The 25,300-nt window shown below is 41.4% G+C and overlaps 2 protein-coding genes and 1 long non-coding RNA gene across 3 annotated transcripts in view; 2 read left to right on the plus strand and 1 right to left on the minus strand.

The window, feature by feature from the left end:
• Positions 1-1,957, plus strand: part of PEX1 (peroxisomal biogenesis factor 1) — a 46,577-nt gene extending 44,620 nt beyond the window's left edge. The window contains exon 24 of the mRNA XM_027071875.2: positions 1,689-1,957. Coding sequence (XP_026927676.1) covers positions 1,689-1,773 — 85 coding nt within the window. The 3' untranslated portion in view covers positions 1,774-1,957. The remainder of the gene's footprint in view (positions 1-1,688) is intronic.
• Positions 1,958-2,792: 835 nt separating this feature from the next.
• Positions 2,793-17,051, plus strand: LOC128314792 (uncharacterized). Its single transcript, XR_008296840.1, has 2 exons — positions 2,793-6,934; positions 12,925-17,051. It is a non-coding gene; the product is annotated as an uncharacterized LOC128314792 (long non-coding RNA).
• On the minus strand, positions 14,222-24,780 carry GATAD1 (GATA zinc finger domain containing 1). Its single transcript, XM_027071880.2, has 5 exons — positions 24,296-24,780; positions 23,386-23,511; positions 21,675-21,734; positions 17,974-18,157; positions 14,222-15,650 (listed from the first exon to the last, which is right to left on the minus strand). The coding sequence occupies exons 1-5, from the start codon at positions 24,545-24,547 to the stop codon at positions 15,460-15,462; spliced, it is 813 nt and encodes a 270-aa protein (XP_026927681.1). The 5' UTR covers positions 24,548-24,780; the 3' UTR covers positions 14,222-15,459.
• Between the last annotated feature and the right edge of the window lie 520 nt (positions 24,781-25,300).

Below are 25,300 nucleotides of genomic sequence, written 5' to 3' on the forward strand. Positions count from 1 at the left end.
TATTACAGGGTGACAGTTCTTCACTTAAACTTTTGAAGTTACTTATAGTGAATATATAAAAGGCCACTTCGAGCCAATAGCTATGCATTTAAATACCCCAAAACTTAAAGAGTACTGAAGTAAAAAATGAATTTTCATTAACTGGTTCACTTGATTATATTTGAATTATTTATAATGAACTGATTTCATTTTTAAAGCTTTGAATAAAAGGAAAATTAAAATCTCAAAATGATTCCAATATAGTTTGTAAAAATTGTTCTGAAAAATATACCTGTTTTACTTTCTTTAAATGCATTCGAATTTATTCCCTTGTGGACTGTGGCCAGCACACATTTAGATTTACAGGCTTCTTGCAGTTGTCTCTGGGCACCTTAGAAGTTGGAGACCCATAGATTGGGGACCATTCACGTTAAGGATTTCACTTAATTCAGTGCGAGAAAGGTTTATTCCTGGTTCTAGAAGTTACAACTCTTTGTTTAATTTTGTAGCAGTTGGGGTGGGCATGTGTGGGGGTACACTGTAAAGGCAGAAAGATTTTCCCTTCTTCCCTTCTTGTTCTTTGGCTGGTCTATTAATTAACTGACCTAAGACAGTAGCAGGAGAAAAATAACTTCATACATACAGGAGCTCCATTAAAATAGATATGCCATCCTGAACTAAAGAAAGAGGTTAGGGGCCTGGGGCTTCAAAGGGGAGGCAGGAATTCACAGAAGGTGAAAAGAGCAGATGTTTGCCCTGCTGTCAGTCTTGCAGATTAAAAAGTCTTCTCTGGTAATAGGAAACTAAACTCATCAGGCAGGTAAGGGAGGGAAAAAGCTTCTCCTGAATCTGCTGGGTCTTGATCTCCTTCAGCTCAAAATAGTCTACATGCCAGAGTGGCACTTCTGCTCCGCCTCAACATGTATAAGTAATATGTGCTTACTGTAGAAAAATCAGAAAATAAAGAATAAGAAAACAAATTTCCCTTAATCCCACCCCTCCCAAAGTATACATTTGTATGTTTTTTTTTTCTTCACTAAAACACTCTGCACGTATTGCCATATAGCAGGCCCGCTTTCATCCATCTTGAACATTCTTTCACATTTTAAATGTTACTGCTTGGTTTTTAATGTCATTTTATAGTATGGCTAGGCCACAATTTCCAATATTTGGATATTTAAGTTGCTTCCGGATTTTCCCTATTACACTAATATGATAAAGAACTTCCTTAGAGCCAAATGTTTGCACATATCCTCCATTATCTGAGTTTGAGGTGGAATTGTTGGAGCATAGGATACATTTTGTTTTTATGGCTTTTGAGATCAGTTGCCTTCTAGAAACATTGTACAGCCCAATACATGGAAAGGGCCAGTTTCACCACAACCCTCACTAACATTGGGCATAATGTCTTTCTAAACTTGGCCAGACTGGAAAAAAATCTAACAATTTACATGCCTTTGATTAAAACAGTAGGGATTTTTTCATGTCACTGCCATGTGCATTTTATCTTTTCTAACTTGTCTCTTTATCCCTTTTGCTACTTTTTTGATTGGAATGTTTAACTTTAGAAAATTTAAGAACTATAATTTGTTAGGTTTTTTTCCCCCAGTTATTTCCCTTTTGTTTCTTAAAAAATAATCTGTTTGCAAACAATTCCTTGTCTTTTGTAATTTAGAATTTACATGTATTAAATATTATCTCTTTTTAAGGTATGAAAACTTCCAAAATCCAAAGAAAAGAAAGAATCAAAGTGGAACAATGTTTCGACCTGGACAGAAAGTAACTCTAGCATAAAACATACTTTTGATTTTGTTTTTGCTGGCTTGTTCCTATGTTGTGACAGTAAAAATGGGGTCTGTAAATTTCTTTTTAACAAATTAGGTTAATCTATAAAATCACAGATTGGCAAACCTGTGGTTATGTCATAATCAGGATTACTTGAGATTAATTCTGTAGAATAAATTGGGATATTTATAACTGATTATCTTATTTCCTATAAATCTAAATTAAATCCTTAGTGAAAAAATATTGTCTTAATGGTGTAACTAATTATTTTCTCATCTGAGGAAAATACATTTCTTAGAACTCACATATTCAACATCTTCCTTGCGTTTGACAAATCTTATACTTAGCACCTTTGACCATTTGAAAATGTCCTATTATTTACTGATCCAATGCTCTGTTCTTCTATCAGAACATGTAGACTTTACATACAATTCCAAATAAATTCAGTTATTCCCACCACCAGAAATGAGATCGTATCCCCTTAATATACTACATCTAGTTCCAAGGCCAAGATCTTAAATGAGGTCCATTCCCCCCCTGATCCATCATGACTGGATGTTCTCTGATCTGTGAACTAGATGTAAACTGAGCCACCATCAACACAAACTGTGTATAGTAATGCAGTAGGAGAAAGGAAAAGGGAGAAAGTTAGGTGAAGTATATAAATAAATACATGAAATGGCAAAGAGGGGTTGCCTATGTGTTTCTGTCCATTGAGCATCTGACTCTGGACTTCACCTCAGGTCATGATCTCACGGTTTGTGAGATCAAGCCCCATATCGGGCTCTGCACTGGTGGTGTAGGGCCTGCTTGGGATTCTCTCTCTCCTCTCTGACCCTCTCCCCTCCCAATAACTAAGTAAACATTTAAAAAAGAAAGAGAGAAACAGCAAAGAAAAATGTACAGGCAGCAACTATTGCCCTTTCTACAATTAATCATGAGGTCATGGTAATTTTGATTTCTTTTTTTTTCTTTTTAAAGCTTATTTATTTTTGACAGGGAGAGAGGGACAGAGCATGAGTGGGGGAGGGGCAGAGAGGGAGACACAGAGTCCGAAGCAGCCTCTAGCCTCTGAGCTGTCAGCACAGAGCCCGATGCGGGGCTTGAACTCACGGACTGCGATATCATGACCTGAGCTGAAGTTGGACGCTCAACCGACTGAGCCACCCAGGTGCCCCTGGTATTTTTGATTTCTGTCTTCAGTTACTTATTCCATGTTTCTTTGAGTTCAGCCAGAACATCAGTGGATTAGTCTTATAGTAGGTGGAATGGTCTAAACCTTCATTGCCATCTGAGCTACTGGTGGTCTGTTTATTATCACAGAAATCTTCCATTAACTCCTACTATATTTAGTATTACCACAGGGTTCCATCCATACTTCTCCCATCCTTTATCATGCAGCAGCAAGACTGTTCACTCAGCCAACACTCTAACCCTCCCACACCTTCCAAACCACTGGAATCATCACTGTGTTCCTCTTGTATTTCTCCTTTGCTCGCCTCTCAATCAGCAAAGCCCAGAATCACAGGGAATGGAGGCAGAGATTTTGGGTCACTGAGGTATTAACAGAGGAGTGCTATCCACCTTCCTCTTTAGTTCCCAGACCCTTGCTTATATAGAGGCCATGGTCATGGATTCACAGCATATAACAACTGTACTGTATTCCAACCTCACAAATTGCGGTCTCCTTGGAAGGCCAGCTGATTCAGGGTGCTGGGTGTTTATGTTGAATATAGTGAATTCTGCTGGTATAGCCTACCATCTTCCTCTTCAATGTGAAGAAAATTTTGTGATCAGAAAGCAAGTGTCCAATGGGATAACTTAACAACATAAAAACATGTGAGTGAGTCCTTGAAAGATGGTATTGGCAGACGTTTGGAGGACAAAGCAAACCCAATTCCAGAATGTGCCCCTCCAGGGAGGGCAAATTGCTGCTTCTTCCCCTCTGCTCATTCTAAGAAATCTGACCATACTTTTCCCGCAGACCTCCTCACTGCCAGTGCTCTAGTCCTGCTCTCACAAATCTCTGATCACCAGGTTATTAGCCACAGACTATGGATTAGCATGGATTTTTATATCAGTCGTCTCTACCTCCTGCCACAATGGAAGAGACATGTTGCTCCAAAATTCTGCTGCCTTGGAGGGTTTTCTGTGTCCACTGGTCATCAGGGCTAGTATAGTAACAGTGCCTTCACTTAGACGGGTAGGTCACAGTGGAGTTCTGGGTCTCCAGGAGTTAACATTAGCACAGGCCCAGTGTCTCTGATAATCCCCAGAATGTCTGGTTATTTCTCAGGATACCTGGACAATGGTCTGGTGAGTGGCTTCAGGTCCTTTGGGGAAAACTTGGAGGAAGCAAGATCCATAGCAAGTACTTATGATGCTATTTCAGGGCCCTTTCCCTAGACACCTGGCTTCCTCTTTCTTTGACCTAGACCTGAGACTGGGTCAGGTGCCATGAGTATGTTGTGACGACTCCAATCAGACCTTTGTTTATTAAGTGGAAGATTTTTAAATTCTAAAAATCAAATAGGATCTTTGACCATCTATTTTGGTCTTCAGGACCCCACAATTAGTTGGGCAGCACCAAAGAACCCTGCGGGTCAGACCCTTGTAATAAATGCACTGTCTTCTGGTTATGGTAGCCACATCCACCTGGCTTCACACATTGCAGCTACCTGGTCTCTGCTATCCCAGGATCCACTCATCCCCACTGAAACCAGAAAGCCCATTTGTACTGCAATGTCTCCCTATCAATTGCATCTCCCACCAGTTGTCACAGTTTCTACGGACAGAGTCACTCAACAATCTTTCCAGCACTCTCTCCCTTGCCTTCCTATGCTCCTTGGCAAGTGAATTACTGAGTCACGTGATTTCCATTACAGCCACACATGGCTATGTGACATAGTTCTAGATAGCACAAGGAAGTAGAAATCCCTGGGACAGGCTTTCTTCCTGAAATGAGGGCACAACCTTTCGAGATGCAGCAACCATCTTCAAACATGAAGGTGAGAACCATGGGTGACTGAGGCAGTGCAAGAACACAAGGAGCCTGTTTCCCTGAGAGCACCACTGAGGTGACCTACTAGCCCTAGATGTCCTATGCCCAGATTTTTTTATATGCCAGAGACAGATAAACCTCTTGATTACTTCTCTGAGTAGGGTACCTATTACAACCAAGATCAATCCTAACAAATACACCAGTGTATTTCTAAGGCCTTGTTGAGGGAGTATTTTCTGACACCCCCTCTATCTTGGGGGACATGGTTGGGTAGTGGTAAGTTGGTGAGTTAGACATGATTCATTCACTCAACATGTCTATCTCACAGTCTTTGAATTTCTTCCTTTATGTTACACAAAGGTATTTCAGCCATCTCAGTGAGGTAGGAGGGCTAAAAGGACTCCACTTATTTTTATTTATTACTTTTTCAAAGAAAGTTTTGGTTTATTATGTATTGGAGAGAAAGAGCATGTGCGCACATGAGCAGGAGAGAGGGGAAAACGGAAACAAACAGGCTCCACACTCAGCACAGAGCCCTACTCGGGGCTCTATCCCATGACCATGAGATCATGACCTGAGCCAAAATCAAGTCAGAGGCTTAACTGAGCTACCCAGGTGGGTAGCTACCCAGGTGGGACCCCTAAAGGGTTCCATTTTATAAAGGCTCCATCCCTGCTGTTTTTCTGCTAGGCCTCATTTACTTGTATTCCATATTTTGCCTCTGAAGAAGCCCAAGCAGCCATGTTCTCACTTCAAGGAGGAAGCAAGAAAGTTAATCCTTTCCTGAGTTTTGTCCTAGGCCCCCAAACACCTGATGACATCTAAGAAGATCCAGATCCCAAGCATGTTTTAGGACATTAGCTTCAAACAAATCTTAGGTTACACTGGCATCAAAACCCCTTACCTTCGGTAATTTATGGAATAACACCTATAGTTCACCTGACACGCACCTTTGGTCGGATCCTACCCTGGATTCCCCGGGGGAACATGTACCTTAGATTTCCTCCCTTCCAATATAAACCCCTAACCCCAAGTGACAGACATTCTTTCCTTTCTGAGTCTCCCAGACCTCCATCTGCTACTCTCTACCTGTCACACCACTCAATAAACTCTGTTTTCACTTTCTCTGGCTCACGTTTGATTTCTATCCTGCACAAAGCCAAGGACCCTCCTCTGGGTCCTTGGACCTGGCTTACCCGCATCATATTTTGATGACATGAAGGAACCCTTAGAGGAACAACGGTACCCCAAACTACATCTGTGTAGTACAATTTGACCTCCTCACCATGCAGGGGTACTGGTATGTTCCTCCTCTGGGAAACAGAGTTGGAAAGTACAGGGTTACTTCCTATCTCTGTACTTTTTCTGTGAACTGGACTGTTCTCTGGGAAGAAGGAAATGTGGAAAAACATGTCTGGGGACCTGTTCTCACTCTCTCCTCTCCTGGTGCTCTGACACCACCTCCGGGGATCCCAAGACAGAGCAGGATCTCATGGTGGTGCACCAGGGCTCACTGGTGCATTTCCCCGGGCTAGTAACTCAGATGACCACAGGAGGTTCCTCCTGCTCTCTGTGTGCTCTGCTGGCTCCAAGTTTTACTTTCACCACAAACTCTTTCCACTCTGGCTTCTGGACAATTTCAAGGTTGTTGGTTGGCATAAGAGACTGAGTCACTAGCTCTGAAGAAATGGGACTCTTGCTTCTTTTCCCCGAAGGGAACAGTCCTATAGGGAACTCTCTCTCGTGGCAACTAATTTCTGGCTCGGCCAGGAATGCACATGGAAGGATTGATCATCCAGTGCTGTGACAAACCCCTACAGCAGTTTTAGACTGCTGCTTGGGAGAAACCAAGACACATCAAAGAGGAAGATCATTTCCTTGGTGACTATCTGAGAAGTTGTCCCCGTAAGTAGCCCATTCCACCCACCACTTTGTTCCCCTAGAATAGACTCCTAACTGTCTCTCTACTTTTTTGTCCACTGTCAGGTGACTGTGTCATTGCAGTTCTGGTACATCAAGATTGAATTGAGGCAATTCCAGGACAGTAGAACTGCCTTAAAGATTGTTGGACAATCCTGTTGTTGGACCAAAGGATGGTCCTGCCGCCCAGTTGTGCTGGGTTATTGGATGATGGTAGAGGAGACACACGGTGGGCTGGAAATGTGGCAGGTATGAAGGAGTGGGATTTACACCCAGGCTGGTTTTCTGTCTTTTGTAGACCACACCCTCCTACTCACAGTGCCAGACCTTATCATGCTACTGTGTCTGCTGTGTCACAGGCTCAGTGGCATCGCTGGGCATGTCCAGAGATGTCTACTTCCTCCCTTCCATCTTCTTCTTCCCACTTACCTTTGAGCTGTTTGCTTCACTATTGTTTACAAGCACATTGGAAACTATCCCATTTATAGGATTTGGTTTGTCTGTATTACTATCGTCACATTGATGAATGGCATAATTCCTCGTCCCTCAGAACCTCTCTCTCTCTCTTCAGTTTCTAGGAAACCCTGTGACTTTCATCCACCTCACTCAGCTGGGACCACCAAGGCCAGGAACTCTTTACTCTACCTTAGCTCTCTGGCATTCCTGACAATACTTTCCTAGAATCTTATCCTCCCTCTGTACCCAACCTGATTTTTGCTTAATGCAACACAACTGTTTGACTTCTGTTGTGCATTTGGATCCTTTTGTTGTATTTGCCTGGAAGGACAACATCCAGACCTGTCCTTTGTCTATTTCTGCCTCAAGTGCCATTTAAAACATCTGTTTTACCAGATTCCCCATTCTGGGCTAGCAAGTCAAACTTCCTCTCCCCGTTTATATTATACACTGAATTTCAGGATAATTTTCTAGCAGACTCCATCTAAAACCTTAGCAGAGTAAACTGCTGTTGCTTTCCTCTTGTGCCTGGAAAGATAAAGGCAGGAAAACAAAGTGCAGAATCTGGGTCTTATGTGACTGAGGGAAACCATAGTGTCACGGAAGAATCCCCACATGCAGGTCCTAAATCGGGGCTGCTATGAACATCCCAAGGATGCACTAGGGTGCATCCTAGAGAATTGGGCACAATTTAAATTGGGTAATTTAAAGAGAAATTAATATTGCACTGTAATGAAACTTGGCTTCAATATCAACTGCATGTCGCTGTCCAGGTTTCCCAGCACCACTTGCTGAAGAGACTGTCTTTATTCCATTGGATATTCTTTCCTGCTTTGTCAAAGATTAGTTGGCCATACGCTTGTGGGTCCATTTCTGGGTTCTCTATTCTGTTCCATTGATCTGAGTGTCTGTTTTTGTGCCAGTAAGTACTGTATGGATGATTACAGCTTTATAATACACCTTGAAGTCCAGGATTATTGATGCCTCCTGCTTTGGTTTTCTTTTTCAAGATTGCTTTGGCTATTTGGGTCTTTTTTGTTCCATACAAATTTTAGGATTGTTTGTTCTAGCTCTGTGAAGAGTGCTGGTGTTATGTTGATAGGTGTTGCATGGAATATGTAGATTGCTTTGGGTAGTATTGACATTTTAACCATATTTGTTCTTCCTATCCAGGAGCATGGAATATTTTTCCTTTTTTTGTGTGTGTCTTCTTCTATTTCTTTCATAAGCTTTCTACAGTTTTCAGTGTATGGGTTTTTCACCTCTTTGGTTAGATTTATTCCTAGGTATTTTATGGGTTTTGCTGCAACTGTAAATGGGATCGATTCCTTGATTTCTCTTTCTGTTGCTTCATTATTGGTGTATAGGAATATGACCGATTTCTGTGCACTATTTTATATCCTGTAACATTGCTGAATTCATGGATCAGTTCTAGAAGTTTGTTTGTGTGTTTGTTTGTTTGTTTGTTTGTTTGTTTTGGTGGAATCTTTTGGGTTTTCCACATAGAGTGTCATGTCATCTGCGAAGAGTGAGAGTTTGACCTCCTCCTGGCCAATTTGAATGCCTTTTATTGCTTTGTGCTGTCTGATTACTGAGGCTAAGACTTCCAACACCGTGTTGAATAATAGTGGCGACAGTGGACAGCCCTATCTTGTTCCTGACCTTAGGGGGAAAGCTCTCAGTTTCTCCCCATTGAGGATGATATTAATGGCAGGTCGTTCATATATGGCTTTTCTGATCTTGAGGTATGCTCCTTCTATCCCTACTTTCCTGAGGGTTTTTATCAGGAAAGGATGCTGTATTTTGTCAAATGCTTTCTCTGCATCTATGGAGAGGATAGTGTGGTTCTTGTCCTTTCTTTTATTGATGTGAAGAATCACATTGATTGTGTTGCAGATATTGAACCAGCCCTGCATCCCAGGTATCAATCCCACTTGGTCATAGTGCATAATTTTTTTAATGTATTGTTGGATCCAGTTGGCTAATACCTTGTTGAGGACTTTTTGCCTCCATGGTCATTAGGGAAATTGGTCTATAGTTCTCCTTCTTAGTGGGGTCTTTGTCTGGTTTTGGAATCAAGGTAATGTTGGCTTCATAGAAAGAGTTTAGAAGTTTTCCTTCCATTTCTATTTTTGGGAACAGCTTCAAGAGAATAGGTGTTAACTCTTGCTTAAATGTTTGGTAGAATTCCCCCGGAGAGCCATCTGGCCCTGGACTCTTGGGTTTTTTGTTTGTTTGTTTTTCGTTTGTTTGTTTTTGTTTCTGGGAGATTTTTGATTACTAATTCAGTTTCTTTACTGGTTATGGGACTGTTCAAATTTTCTACTTCTTCCTGTTTCACTTTTGGTAGTTTATATGTTTCTAGGAATTTGTCCATTTCTTCCAGATTGCCCATTTTATTGGCATATAATTGCTCATAATATTCTCTTATTATTGTTTTTATTTCTGCTGTGTTGGAGGTGATCTCTCGTCTTTCACTCTTGATTTTGTTTGGGTCCTTTCCTTTTTCCGTTTGATCAGACCGGCCAGGGGTTTATCAATTTTGTTAATTCTGTCAAAGAACCAGCTTCTGGTTTCATTGATCTGTTCTACTGGGTTTTTTGGGGGTTCGATAGCATGGATTTCTGCCCTAATCTTTACTATTTCCTGTCTTCTGCTGGTTTTGGGGTTTTATTTTGCTGTTCTTTTTCCAGCTCCTTAAGGTGTAAGGTTAGGCTGTGTATCAGAGACCTTCCTTACCTCTTTAGGAAGGCCTGGATTGCTATATACTTCCCTCCTATGACCCCCTTTACTGTGTCCTGGAGATTGTGGGCTGTGGTGTTATCATTATCATTGGCTTCCATGTACTTTTTAATTTCCCCTTTAACTTCTTGTTTAGCCCACTCATTCTGCAGTAGGATGTTCTTTCGTCTCCAAGTATTTGTTATCTTTCCAAGCTTTTTCTTGTTGTTGATTACGAGTTTCATGGTGTTGTGGTCTGAAAATATGCATGGTATGATCTTGACTTTTTTGCACTTGTTGAGGGCTGATTTGTGTCCCAGTATGTGATGTATTCTGGAGAACGTTCCATGTGCACTGAAGAAGAATGTATATTCCACTGCTTTAGGATGCAATGTTTTGACTATCTCTGTTAAGTCCATGGGGTCCAGTGTGTCATTCAAAGCCATTGTTTCCTTGTTGATTTTGTGTTTAGATGATCTGTCCATTGTTGTCAGTGGGGTGTTGAAGTCCCCTACTATTATGGTATTGTTATCAATGAGTTTCTTTATGTTTGTGGCTAATTGATTTATCTATTTGTGTGCTCTCACATTTGGAGCATACATGTTTACAATTGTCAGGTCTTCTTGGTGGGTAGACCCCTTAATTATGATATAATGCCCTTCTTCATCTCTTGTTACAGTCTTTATTTTAAAGTCTAGATTGTCTGATATAAGTATGGCTACTCTGGCTTTCTTTTGGTGACCGTTAGTATGATAGAGGGTTCTCCATCCCCTTACTTTCAGTCTGAAGGTGTCGTTAGGTCTAAAGTGGGTCTCTTGTAAACAGCACATATAGATGGATCTCGTTTTCTTATCCATTCTGTTACCCGATGTCTTTTGATTGGAGCATTTAGTCCTTTGACGTTTAGAGTGAGTACTGAAAGATATGAATTTATTGCCATTATGTTTCTTATAGAGTTGGAGTGTCTGGTGTTCTCTGGTCCTTTCTAGGACCTTTGTAGTTTTTGGTCTCTCTCTCTCTCTCTTTTCTCTTCGAGTTTTATCCCCTCAGAAACTCCCCCTAAAAATTTTGCAGGGCTGATTTAGTGGTCCCAAGCTCCTTTAATATTTGTTTGTGTGGGAAACTTTTAATCTCTCCCTCCATTTTGAATGACAGCCTTGCTGGATAAAGAATTCTTGGCTGCATATTTTTCAGATTCAGCACATTGAATATATCCTGCCACTCCTTTCTGGCCTGCCAAGTTTCTGTGGCTAGGTCTGCTGCAAACCTACCTGATCTGCCTTCCCTTGTAGGTTAAGGACTTTTTTTTCCCCTTGCTGCTTTCATGATCCTTTCCTTGCCTGAGTATTTTGGGAATTTGACTATAATACGCCTTGCCGATGGTCGGTTTTTGTTGAATCTTACAGGAGTCCTCTGTGCTTCCTGGATTTTGATGTCTGTGTCTTTCCCCAGCTAAGGAAAGTTTTCTGCTGTGATTTGCTCACATAATGATTCTACCCCTTTTTCCCCTCTCTTCATCTTCTGGGACCCCCCTATGATTCTAATGTTGTTCCTTTTTAATAAGTCACTGATTTCTCTAATACTTAATCGTGCTCTTTTGCCTTAGTCTCCCTCTTTTTTTCTGCTTCATTATTCTCCATAAGTTTGTCCTCTGTATCACTGATGCGCTGTTCTGCCTCATCCATCCATGTTGCTGTGGCATCCATTCGAGATTTCAGCTCAGTTATGGCATTTTTTATTTCATCCTGACTAGCTTTTCCTTCTTTTATCTCCACGGAAAGGGATTCTAATCTATTTTGGACCCCAGCTGGTATTCTTATCATCATAATTCTAAATTCTGGTTCAGACTTCTTGCTTGTATCTGTGTTGAGTAAGTCCCTGGCTGTCGTTTCTTCCTGCTCTTGGTTTTGGGGTGAATTCCTTCGTTTCGTCATTTTGAAGGAAGAAAAGGAATTAATAAGGTAAAAAAAATTAAAATTAAAAAGTTTAAAATAACACACACACACGCACACACACACACACACACACACACACACACAAATCAAATAAATGATGCTAGATCCTAGGTGTGTTTTGGTCTGGGTGTTTAAAGGAGCTTGATAGATTAGAGAAAAAGTGGAAAAAATAAAAGGAAAATGTTTGAAAATTTGAGAAAATGAATACAATGAAATAGAATATAATGAAATGATGGAAGTAAAATAGAATTTGAAAAATTTACAAAGAATTAAACAATATAGTAGAAAAAATAATATTTTTAATAAAAATTGAACATAAAAATAATTTTTTTCTCATTCTGTATTCATGAAAAAGAAATGAAAAAGAAAAAAAGAAAATTAATAGATGGACCAGCAAACGGACTGAAATTCGTGAAATTACATTGTTTTCCCGTTCAAGTCAAGTTATTAGGCACTTTATATTCTGTACACTAAGCAGGCGGAGAGACTTGTGGTGTTCCTGAAGAGCAAGGTTGGCCCAATTTGGGGGGCTTAGTGCAACAGCTCCGTTCCCCACTACATGGCGCTGCTTAGCTTAGTGGGGTGGATTGTTGTGGTGCTTGTAGGTGTGTAAGTGCATGTGCGGGGAGGGGTGGAAAGGGTGTCGCCCAGCTACCCAGTGTCTGGTATCGGAACTCTGCTCTCCCCAACAAGCAATTGCGTACCCATCCTTTGTCTCTGGCTTCCATCCACTCCCCGCTTTTACACTGTCTGTGACCAAGCCATCAGGTTGCCAGGTGGCACCTCCCTCCTGAGTTTTATCTCAATTGTGGCTGTTTTTCCTTCCCCTTGCTTCTGAGGGACTGAAGCTTTGACCTGTTCTGACCCTCTGGGGGAGGGTCTCACTGAGCAAGGCTGAGTGCCAGCCGCACCCAGGAATGTTTGCGGGACCATGCTGTTGCCAATGGCCAGAGACTGCAGTTGGGTGGCAGCCTGACCCAATAAAAGTTCATGGGATCGTGTAGCAGCAGTGTTTCATGGATTATGGAAAATCACAACACACATCTGGCACCAGGCTTAACCCTTAACAATCTTGTTCCAGCATCAGCAAATATGGTTGTTTTCCAGGGTCCACTGGGGCCTTTGCCTGTCGGGGGGGGCCACACAGTCTCTACCAAACAACCTCCCTCCAGTGGAATCGCCTCTCCCCATGTGGCTCAAGGACCCCTGGATTCACTCTGCTCCTGGGGATTTGCCCTTCTCACCAGAGCACTGTCAGGTATTGACTTGCGGTGTTTCAGACTCTACGCTCCCCCTGTTTATAGAGTCTTAATGGAATTTAAATGCTCTCTTTTCTCCCCTTTTAGTTCAGTCCTTGTGGCTGTTTTCACTTTTCCACTTTCCAGGTGCTTTTGGCGGGGGTGGGGGTGGGGGAGGGCTTTCCCATACTATCCCCCATCTTTGTCCTCTCTTTGCAAGCAAAAACAGCTCCCTGCCCTCCATGGCTTCTCTTTCCTGTTCACCTCTCTGCGCCTCATACCTGCTGAGTTCTGTGGTTCAGGTTGTGTAGATTGTTGTGTTAATACGCCAATCAGTTTTCTAGGTGTGCAGGATGGTTTAGCATTGATCTGGCTGCATTTCATGGCTAAGAGACACACACAAAAAAACCTTCCATGTTGTTCTGCCATCTTGGCTCCTCCCCTTGGTTTTTAATTTTTTTTTAAGTTTATTTTATTTTTTTGACAGAGGGTATGTGCACATGGGAGGGGCAGAGAGAGAAGGAGAGAGAGAATTCCAAGCAGGATCCTCGCTGTCAGCACGGGGCCTGACTTGGGGTACGATCCCACACACTGGGAGATCATAACCTGAGCCAAAATCAAGAGTTGGATGCTCAATTGACTGAGTCATCCAGGCACCCTGGTTTTAATTTTGTATACACATTTTACTGACAGATAGAAATTTAAAAATTTTGGGGGGTACCTGGCTAGCTCAGTCTGTAGAGTCTGTTGAGGAAGAACGTGAAAATTCAATCTTTATTTTAAAAGATACTACACAAGTATTTACCCATTTATAAACACATGGTATTTATTGTTTTTTCAATATTTCCTAATTTTATTAATTAATTTTTAAAAGATTTTAAGGAATCTCTACACCCAACATGAGGCTTGAACTTACAACCCCAGGACCAAGAGTACCATGCTCCCCTGACTGAACCGCCAGGCCACCCCATTATTTTTACATTTTAATAAGTATCTTACATGAAGTATTTCTTTTCCCAAGTAGCCATTCTTTGAAATTGTCCTAAAATCAAGTATATGTTGATCAATCTGTTGCTCCAAATTAAGAGTATAACCTTGGTGTTTTATATTTATACCATTAGAAAGCCCCACATTTAAATGTTTAAATGAAATAAATCCAAAGTGAATACAATATGAAAAATACATTTTAATCCAAAAGTTTGAATATTGGCACTTAGCTATTTACAATAGTATTTACAACAAATTTTACTGTAACTTTTGTAGAGATAACTATGTACATAGAGCTATCTACAGTTGCTTGCTTCTAACATACAAACCATCACTGTGTAGAAAAATGTGAACAGGTAAAACTCAACAACTCAAAATCACTACGATTAAATAAGAGTTGTTTTGCTACAACTCAAAATCACTACGATTAAATAAGATTCTGACAAATTTTCCTGGAGTTGAAAAATGCTGGTTAAGTCACGACAGAATTGGAGGCACGAGTGTATGGTCCCCACTTCTTCCCATTTTCACATTGTTGTCTCCTTACTTAGCTGACCTGCATTTGAAGTAAAACTTACACCTGAATTCTGGACAATTTCATAGAAAACAGGGCTTTTAAGTCTAAGACTTTGTTTTAGTCCTGTTACTATGACTCTATAGCAGATGGTAGACTTTTTGAAGATATTAAATGCTTATGGCCCATTAATCATTTTTATGACTGCCAAAAGGTTGTTCTAATGGTAGTCAAGAAACTACCAAGTGGGATGCCTGAACACTAGGTGTCTCCTATGTGCTTTTCATGAAGTTCAGTCTGCTCTACAAAATTTTATTGTTTGATTGGAAACCTCAGTTTGAGAAAGGGAGGTAAATACAATGAAGAATGAGCAGCTCTGTTAAGATCAACAAAATAATTCTGAATCTCTTTGCTGCAGAATAAAGTTTTAAAAAGCCCAGTCTAATACAATCATCCACCTATCAGTTTCTTTAAGGTTTAAGTGGCCAAGAGTCTACCTAACATTTTCTAGATGAGAAAATAAAGCTTGTGTAACTTTGTGATAGATACAGTTGGTCATAGCTATATTTTATTTAAGTCCTTAGTCAGAAATCTAAACCTTAATTACCATTTTGTTCTTGTAGAAAAATACAATCCATTTAGAGAATACAATCCATGGAGAAAAATAGATACCACCTGTTCCTAATGGTCTCCCTGGAAATTATAGCCTTTGCCTGTAATTTAATTCCTTGTTATCCCTTTTCACTTTCCAAGTGACTAGTAATAAATAAGCTACTGGTTACTGGGTAGTAGGGAAAAACTTCTTAGTCTTCTTTCCATCTAGGAATTTCATGAAAGAAATATGTGGCAAGTCTTAGAGTACTATGAATCCAAGATAACTGGAAATAAGTTTTACTTTCTAAACTACAAATGGTTGGCAACTGTTTCCTTAATAGTGATTGCAGGAGTAGGTCCAACATGAGTCCATATATAGCCCTTCTCTGGTCTGGTTGGAACCGTGGGAAATGGTGATGAACGTGACTTGAAATATTCAGAAGGTGCGTGACACACAAATTCCAAGTATTCCATCTTCCTTGGAAGATCCTCCTCTGGTCCTAAAAGGCAGTCAGTGGAAAGATTAAATATCTTTTGAACATATATGTCATTTTCACAAAGGGTTAAAATTCCTAAATGGTAGGACAAACCACTCTGGTGACCTGACATTAGTCCTTGACACATGTATTACTCTGAAGTCACTCTCCCCTACTTTTTCTACTTTACCTGTTTAACTCCCCCAAACAGTGACTCAATATAGGAAGGACTCTAAAAATATTAGCACACCAGTGTTTATTATTATGTGCCCATACTGTTCTAAGTACTGCACATACACGGATACTTTGAGTCCTCACAACTTTGCTTGGAGGAAGGCACTATTATTATTCCTGTTCTATGTATCAGGAAAATGAGGCAAGAGAGATTAAGGAACTTGCTCAGGGCCACACAACTAGTAAGTGCTTGGCTATGAACCCAGACAGTCTGGCGCCAGCACCTGTGTTCTGAATCTCTATGCCATACTTCCCACTCTAGTATCTGAGGATTAGAGGAGGACGTGGGAGAGGAGCCCCAGAGGTGATTCTTCACATCACCGCCTCTGCTGAGAACCCAGTCCTAGAAGTCAGGGAGATGAAAGTCCACTCTTCTATGTACCTACAAGCAGAAGACTTAGAACTGATTGTGTATCAAGCTTCACCCATAGGTGAGAATAACAGCAGCAGTTATTTGTCCCTGAGTTCCCTCTGGAAAAAACGAAAAACCCTTCGTATGAAAAGTAATGCAAGTTCACTGCAGAAAGGTTGAAAATATGGGGTAATTTAAAAACTCTGAACACGTTTTAAACTGTATTAATCAGCAACTTCTTCCTGCAAGTCTATGAGAAACATTTATACCACTTCTTTTGTCAGCTTTGAAATGCATAAAAGTACAGTGGCTGCCATTCCAACTGTACACAATGACATGTTATAAACGTCTAGGATGAATATGTGTGACTTGTGGAGGGATACATAATGAAAATTTGTTAAGATGCCAGAAATAATAGGGACGGTTGCTTTTCAAATTATTTTTAACTAGATTTTTATAAGTCAATATGCCTAAATAAGCCTAACTCCTGAGCAATAAATTCTTTTAATAGAGTTTAACCTGGGTCGCTCAGAAAAATCTTATCCACATCACTTGTTAGTAGGTATGTATTGCCCCAACTGAAAAACTGAATGCACTCAAACCCCAACTATATAAAATATCTTTCATATTTTCTATAAAGTTCTTTCCTTTTTAACATTTAATGATGCTTATGTTTCTTTGCCATGGACTGAGTTATAGTCCCACAAATTCATATGTTGAGGTCCTAACCCCTGAAGTGATGGTGTTTAGAGATGTGCCTTTAGGGAGATAATTAAGGTTAAATGAGGTTATAGGTGGAAATGCAAGCTGGTGCAGCCACTCTGGAAAACAGTATGGAGGTTCCTCAAAAAACTAAAAATAGAACTACCCTACGACCCAGCAATTGCACTACTAGGCATTTATCCACAGGATACAGGTGTGCTGTCTCGAAGGGACACACGCACCCCAATGTTTATGGCAGCACTATCAACAACAGCTAAAGTTTGGAAAAAGCCCAAATGTCCATCGATGGATGAATGGATAAAGATGTGGTGCATATATATACAATGGAGTATTACTCGGCAAAAAAGAATGAAGTCTTGCCATTTGCAACTGCATGGATGGAGTTGGGAGGTATTATGCTAAGTGAAATTAGTCAGAGAAAGACAAAAATCATATGACTTAACTCATATGAGGACTTTAAGAGACAAAACAGATGACCATAAGGGAAGGGAAGCAAAAATAATATAAAAACAGGGAGGGGGACAAAACAGAAGAGATTCTTCAATATGGAGAACAAACAGGGTTACTGGAGGGGTTGTGGGAGGGGGGATGGGTTTAATGGGTCAGGGGCACTAAGGAATCTACTCCTGAAATCATTGTTGTACTATATGCTAACTAATTTGGATGTAAATTAAAAAAAAATAAAAAATAAAACAAGTTAATAAAAAAAAAAAATGAGGTCATAGGGTAGAGCCCTAATTTGCTAGGACTGATGTTCTTCTAAGGAGAGGAAGAGACACTAGGAGTGTGCACACACAGAGGAAAGGCCATTTGAGGCCTTAGGGAGAAGGTGGTGCCTACAAGCCAGGAAGAAAGCTCTTATCAGAAAGTGATCTTGACAGCACCTTGATCTTCAACTTCTGGCCTCCAGCATTGTGAGAAAACAGGTTTTGTGTTTATGGCACTCAGCCTGTGCTATTTTGTTATGGCAGCCTGAGCAGACTAATACATTCCTTTATGTAATAGTGGAGACTTACCTGTGCCATTCGTCATACTCACCGATGATGTAGGATGCAGGATCAAACTGGCCCCGGGGGCTAGAGAGGGTGGGAATGAGCCACGTCAGTGCGGCACTCTTCTCGCAATACTGGTCCTGGATGAAGCCCCTGATCTGAGCATAGTAGGGCTTTCCATCTTGTTCATCAATCACAGAAACAACGTCTCCAATTTGGTAATAGACTCCCTGGGGGAGACAGAAGATAATCCCATATTTGAAGTGAAAATAAAAACCACAGCTATGAACTGAAACCTCCTTAACATGAAATAAACAGTAAAAATGGTCAGTAAAACACCTTTGCGATGGTCTAATATGCATCAACATTTATACTGTTGATGCCAATCCTGAAGTTTTTCACTCTTGAATGAAAATTACACACACATGAAACTTGCATCTGGAGGAAACATTTATTTATAATGACACTTTGATTTCATATCAGAATTTTCATATCAGATTTTCATATCAGACTTGCTGAAGGCTACATAAGGCAGAGAACGCAGCTGGGGCTCCTTTATCAGCTCAGTGGTCCTTCTCTGTCCTGTACTGAAAAGCAGTGCTTCCTGGATGAGAATATGCTCTATACATCTCCCTCATTGGCGTCCATAAAGAAAACGGACATGACAAATTCAAACCCAAAGAAATGACAGAAACTCTTCTGATTATAGTCAGTCTTCAGGATAGGTCCTTTCCCATTCACTTTGATATCCTCCCACAAGACAACTACCTGTATGTCTGGCACTCAAGCTTTCATGTCTTTTTTTAATGTATTTTTTATTTATTTATATTTATTTTTTTAATGTTTATCTTTGGGAGGGGCAGAGAGAATGGGAGACACAGAATCAGAAGCAGGCTCCAGATTCTGAGCTGTCTGCACAGAGCCTGACGCTCCAACTCACAGACTGCGAGATCATGACTTGAGTCAAAGTTGGATGCTTAACCGACTGAGCCACCCAGGTGCCCCTCAAGGCCTCATGTCTTATCCCCACTCTACTTCACAGCCAACTAACTAATCTGTACATGTCCTGTGTCTAGCCCTCCCTATGACTCTGTCTGCTATCTGTTGTATGTTTTCTCCCCTAGGTCTTGAAAAGGAAATAATCTCTCCTTCCAACACCTATAATGGCTGATCCAAATGATACTCAGCACTTCCTTAGGTATGTGTGGTTCTCAGCTGGTGAAGGAATCCTTTACTTGCAGGAACCAAGTGTGATTTATTACTGCTTCACTCAAAATAGGGCCTTGGCAGCCGGTAAAGCCATTAAAGATATTGTGCGTCTCAACCCTAAAAATAATTCTGAAGAAATACTTGCAGTGAGTGAACTGTGACAGGAGTTTCTCCAGGTGGATCCTTCATTCATGTGTCTAAGGCCGACTGCTGTATGTAGATCACTATGGACAGGTAGGGTTAATGGGGGCTACCATCTGCTACTTCCTAGTTCACATCCATCATCATCTGGTCCTTGTAGACACTACTCAAAGTTCTTTGTCATATAAATACTTTACACTTATGGTTTACTTTGTCTACACATAGAATCATTATTCCCAAATTACCAATGATTAGTTTGTTTTTTCACACATAAAAAAACAGGACCTTGCTTATCGTAGGCACTCAAATATATGCTTAATAAATATTAACTCAAAATATATAATCATGTGAAAACAGAACTGCAAGGCAAAGACAATATCTTGGTGAAAGATTCCAATGGCAAGCAGTACCTGGCACATGGTAAGTGTTTATTAACATGTGTTGTGTATGTACCTAAATAGAGCAATGGACGTGACTAACGTACTTGATCTAAAGAGTCCCTTCATTTGCAGGGAGGTTTCAGGGTTTTTGGCAGACAAGAAAGAAGGTCAACACAACATACTGAAGAACACTGGATTAGGAGTAAGCAGAGTGGTTCATGGAGCTCTTTTGCCACAGGAAGGCCATTTAACCATCTGGGGTCTTGGCTGCCCATACTCTTGGCCATCAGACCCAGTGGTTCCCACTCAGCTCCCCCTAGCATGCCTGATCTGGACTCCAGTTCAACAGATGGCAGTGACCTTTTAACTCTCCTGCCCTGGTGCTGACCACAGTGGCACTGCAGTGATGGCCTCTGCAGTACTGGGTATGGTATCTGCAGCATTACCCGAATATCTTGTTGCACTTTGTCCTTATTGTTTAACAAATGTGGATGGTAGATAGCAATAAGAAATCCTGATACTTGTGATAACAGGTCCCACATGCCATTGCCTTTTCGTCAGTTGAGACATGCGTGGAAATCACTAGTACACTAAATCCTTAGCCAAACCAGTTGCTTCTTTTTTTTTTTTAAGTTTATTTATTTAAGTAAACCCCACATCCAGTGTGGAGATCCCCAAGATCAAGAGCCACATGCTCTTCTGACTGAGCCAGCCAGGTGCCCCCCAAACCAGCTGCTTCTGGACTCAATCTGTAAACTGTATGTTCAGCTGTGAGAGTGATACACAAATTTGAAAACATGATGGATATCAATTTCTACTCTTCATTGAGTGCTTACTCTGCTAAGTGTTTAACATACATGATCTTGCTTGACCCACTGAGGTAGCTGCTATTTACAATCCCTATTTTATAGATGAAGAAACACGAGAGAGGTTGCCACACAGCCCAGTCACACAGCCACTTGCCAGTGCAGCCAGGAGCTGAGCTCGCTCCATGACTTGCTGACTATTTTATCTTTGACAAGTTCATTAATTTCTCTGTGCCTCACTATTTTCATCCATAAAGTGGGAATAACAGCAGCACTTCATGGAGGGGATTGAATGAAGTAAAGCATGTGACATGTTCACCTCGGTGGCTGATGCATAGCAAGCACATGCTAAACTTCAGCTATTTTATTCTTAACAATGATCAAAGGCTGGAAATATAGGACAGATGTTTGCCTCTGTATACAGACCGTTAGTCTGGGCTCACAAAAAAAAAAAAAAGGTACACAGTATAACACTTGAGTTTCTCAGAGTTTGGTCCACTTTAGTCAGGTATGAAGCACTAATTTGTGTCACTGCCCCCCAAAAGATAATTCAGATCCCAAAACATCAACAGTATTTAATGGCTGCTGCCTGTGCCAGGCCTGCAGGTTTTGGGGCTCTTTTCTATGTTGCAACTGCTTTCCTAAGGCTTCTGGTTAAAAAATAACAATAGGTCATGTCTCTCCAGAGTAGCAGATGTCTGTGGGCTTTGGATCCCAGGAAACCTGACTTCCTCACTCTTGTATCAAAACATTTTGGACTATTTCACCATGGACTTCTAGTAGATGTTAATCACCACCACTATCCTTATTCCTCTCACTTCTCCTTAAAGGCATTTTAGAATCTCTGTGCCTCCTCTACCCACCAGATATCAGATCTATACAATCTCTACTAGTCCAAGCCCCTACTCTGCTTCTCACACAGTGACTGTCACAGTGACTAGGATGGTTCACTCTTTCATGACTCCACACTATACGTTAGCATTTCGAGATACTTAAAATAGTTAAAAATAACATGTTTCAATAAGCAACTACCCCTCAGCTCTGGATGAGATGTCTTATACCAGCCACCTATGAGGGAAAATAGTTTAGAAAAGAACAAGAAATAATCATATACCATACAGAGGAGCAGAGACCTTTGGACTAACCCAACATTTGGCAGCATATCACACAACAGGCCCAAATCTTCCCTCAGTGACCCTACAGGTGCTTACCTTGTAGAAGATCGATTCTGCAGTGATTATAGTGGAAACAGACTCAGGAGCTTTGATGGGCTAGGAAAAAAAACAAAAGCAAAAATATTAGCACACTCATAGTGTATTATATGTGTGTAGTGTGTGTAGACATTTTCCCAGCCATCTATGAGAATTCTGTAACTTCAGAAATCCTAAATCTATTTATTGACAAGGAGTACAATAAAAAGACACACGATTTTCTGAATGTTGTGGCAAGGCAGTTTGAATATTTCCACGGCTATTTCTGCTACCAGCAGCTTAAAAATTGCTGAGAACCAAAGCACAAGCTTCTGATTACGCTGCTTAGATCCACTGCATGCACTCTCAAAGCTTTATTACATATTAACATTCTAGTTATAAAAATATCCTGGCTCCGATGGCCTGGGAATGATAGGAGTGGAAGTCATAAAAAATGTGTAGGTGAACACAAGGTGAAAAAGTGTCTCCTTTGAAGACATTTTCCATCTCAGCTTATCTGTGGAACTACTAGGATACTCATTGTCATCAGAAGTAATTTTCTAGCAAGGCTGAACTAAGGCTATATGAAGCTTCCTTGGGAGTTCTTAGTAAATTTGTCACCACCCAACCATTCCTGAAATCCCTTCTAAAGCTGCAGTATATGCTGTGTGCCACAACACAAAAACCAGGCCTCCCCAAATATGTCTTGGCATCATCCTTGAAGAAAGGGGTTGCTAGAGAAATTGATACTGAAATAACTGCAGGGCATATTCAGCCACACATGAGTTGAAAATATGTGTTTAAGTGACACAACTATAGTCAAATGCACATTTACTTAACATGCTTTGTCTAGTCAATAAATGCCTCATTTTAAGAAAACTAAATTATAAAAGTCTTAAGTAAATTAGGGGCAACTCTTCTCAATGGGAAAAGAATCTGCAATCTGCACAAGAATATACTGCAGGGCCCCTCTGTGTTTTACAAATGAATATGCCCAACTTCAGAAATGCCTTTGCAGGTAAGTGAAACATTCCTGTTCTGAAAGAACACCATACTAAGGTTTATTTTATTTTATTTTTTTCACCATACTAAGGTTTAAAAAAAGTAGTCTACATTTGTGTTTGACCATTTTCCCCTTGTGTTTACAAAAATCCTGAGTATTTAACTGCAAAAAAGGCGCTTTCAACTACCCCCAGCACAAGTCTGTCAACCATCTATTTTCTTACAGCAGAAGAAGAAAAGGTTAGCAAAATATTTGATTCATATTCATCAAACTGATCATCATAAGTCAGTAAGATACATTTTCTGGGGCTGTAATAACAAACATGTAAATGAATAAGTTACGGTATTATTTACTTCAATCTTTAAAGAATAAAAAGAATTTTTTTTTTCCTAATATACCTGGTGATACCAAGAACCATAATCCCACCTCCTCCTTTGCACAGAGGACCCAATAAAATGCATTTGAGGCTTAGGTTTCTTTTAGACTCATATTTTATATTTCCCAGTGGAAACAATTAAAAGCTAAAAAAAAAGAGAAAGGATATTATTAACTATAAACAGTAAGCCTCCTGCAACAGTGTTAACTTCCTTTCAGGTAGTGTGGACCACTCCCCAGAATACTGCAGAAAGGCTCCCAAGAGCGAAGTACAAATGAGAGATGAAGGCAGTGACAGACACACTACACACACAATGCCGTTACCGTAAAAGACACTGTCCACAATCATCTTACATTTTTTAATTTAAAAATATGTCTTCTCCCTTTTCCTTTGGTGGAAACTTTCTTTTCAGCAGCTGGAGCAGATTTGTATTTAGTGTTTCTCAGCCGAGCAGACCTCCTGTGAATTTCCTGCTTACTCTGTTATATGAACAATTAAAGAACAAAAAAGATAAATAAAATTATAGAAAGACTGCTGTCCCGATACAACCATCTTACAAAGACTCCAGAGTACACACTTTATGCTGATTTATAAAAATTAAGTAAAAATGTACCTTTTCCTTTTATGCTGGGTAATCACAGGAACTGTGCTAATTAGAACGCCCTGGGCAAGCATCTCCATAGCCTCCAAAAACGTGTGAACTACTTATAGAAGGGCAGGGGGGCAGGAGTAGCGAGTAAGTCTAGGCCAAGGCAAGAACTATTCATTTGTTGGCATTTATAGTAGTGAACAACCCTTAACGACTGAACTCTCCAGGGCGAGGGTTAGTTAGGTATGGCACTTCCTACAATGGAATACTTATGCTGCCATTTAAAACAATGACAATATTACTTAACATGACATAATGGTAAAATAACTTTAACAGAGAAAGGTCCAGTAGCGTGATCCTGTTTAGTGTCTGTGTATACGTGTGTGTATTGAGATGTCTGGTTACTCCTGCAACTGTTATTACGATGAGGGGGATTTCTGAAGGGTTTTTAATTTTCTTACTTTCTGTACACTTTCAATTTCTGAAAATAACAAAAGGTGCTTACGATGGGCCAAATCAACGAAGATCTTTTCGTGGTGGGAGGAGGCGGCCCGCTCTAGCAGGGTCCCACGGTCGGGGAAGGCCCCAGGGCGCGCCCCCTCCCCGCCCGGCCGGCCTCCGCCCACCTCAAGCCCAGTCGGCCTCCGCCTGCGGGAGGGGCCATTGAAGCTCACCTGCTTGCCGCCCCCGCCCCCGTTGCTCTGCGGAGGGGCAGCAGAGGTGCTAGCGTAGGTCGCCGCGCCGAAGCCGCCACCGCCGCTGCTGCCCCCCGTCCCGCCAGTCGCCCCTGTGCCGGCGCCCCCGCCGCCCGCGCCGCCCCGGCCCGTGCAGTGGTGGCAGAGGATCTCCCCTTGCGGGCCCTTCTTCCACATAGAGGACGACGTGGTCTTGCAGACGCTGCAGGTAGGCTTCAGGCCCAGTGGCATCGTGGCGGGCTCGGGCGGCCCCCGCGGGCGCAGCGACACGGGAATGGCGACCGCCGGCCCGGGCCGCCCGCTGGTCGGCCCGCCACTCCCAGCGACAGGAAGAGCGGCGCGGGCGCCGAGCTGTCCACGAAGGGAACAGAGCGCGGCCGCTGCCCCCTGGAGGCAGGAAGGCGGTTCCACCCGCTCTGCGCGGGACACCTACACCCGGAGGCTCTCAACGCCAGGAGGTGGGCTCGGAGGCGGGACCCGGCCTGGGAAACTTCCGGCGATGGGCGGGGCCTGCGCGGCGCTGGCCTGCCCCCACCCCCTGACCGGAAGTGCGCCACCCGGGATTTCTGGAATTGGACCCTTGATCTCCTACTAGGGAACTGATCACCTGCTAGGGCAGACTTGTGTAAACTTTTTGGCCTTAGGCCTGGGACTGGCAGGTAAAATGCAGAACACCAAATTAAATTTGAATTTCAGATAATATTTTGGTATGGGTGTATCCCATGCAATATTTGTTTATCTGAAATTCAATTTAACTGGGTGTGCTGTATTTTTATTTGCTAAATCTGGCACTCCTACTGAGGACCCCTTTACGGTCTTAAAAATTATAATTTGGAACCCCCTCTCCCCCTCTGCCCCCCAATACTCTTGTTTACAGGAGTTACATCCATGGACATTTATGCATTAGGAGTTGAAATACATTTTATTTTATTTTTATTTTTATTTTTTTATCATTTCTTTTTTCAATATATGAAATTTATTGTC

This window comes from Acinonyx jubatus, chromosome A2, assembly GCF_027475565.1.
Source record: "Acinonyx jubatus isolate Ajub_Pintada_27869175 chromosome A2, VMU_Ajub_asm_v1.0, whole genome shotgun sequence".
NCBI lineage: Eukaryota > Metazoa > Chordata > Mammalia > Carnivora > Felidae > Acinonyx > Acinonyx jubatus.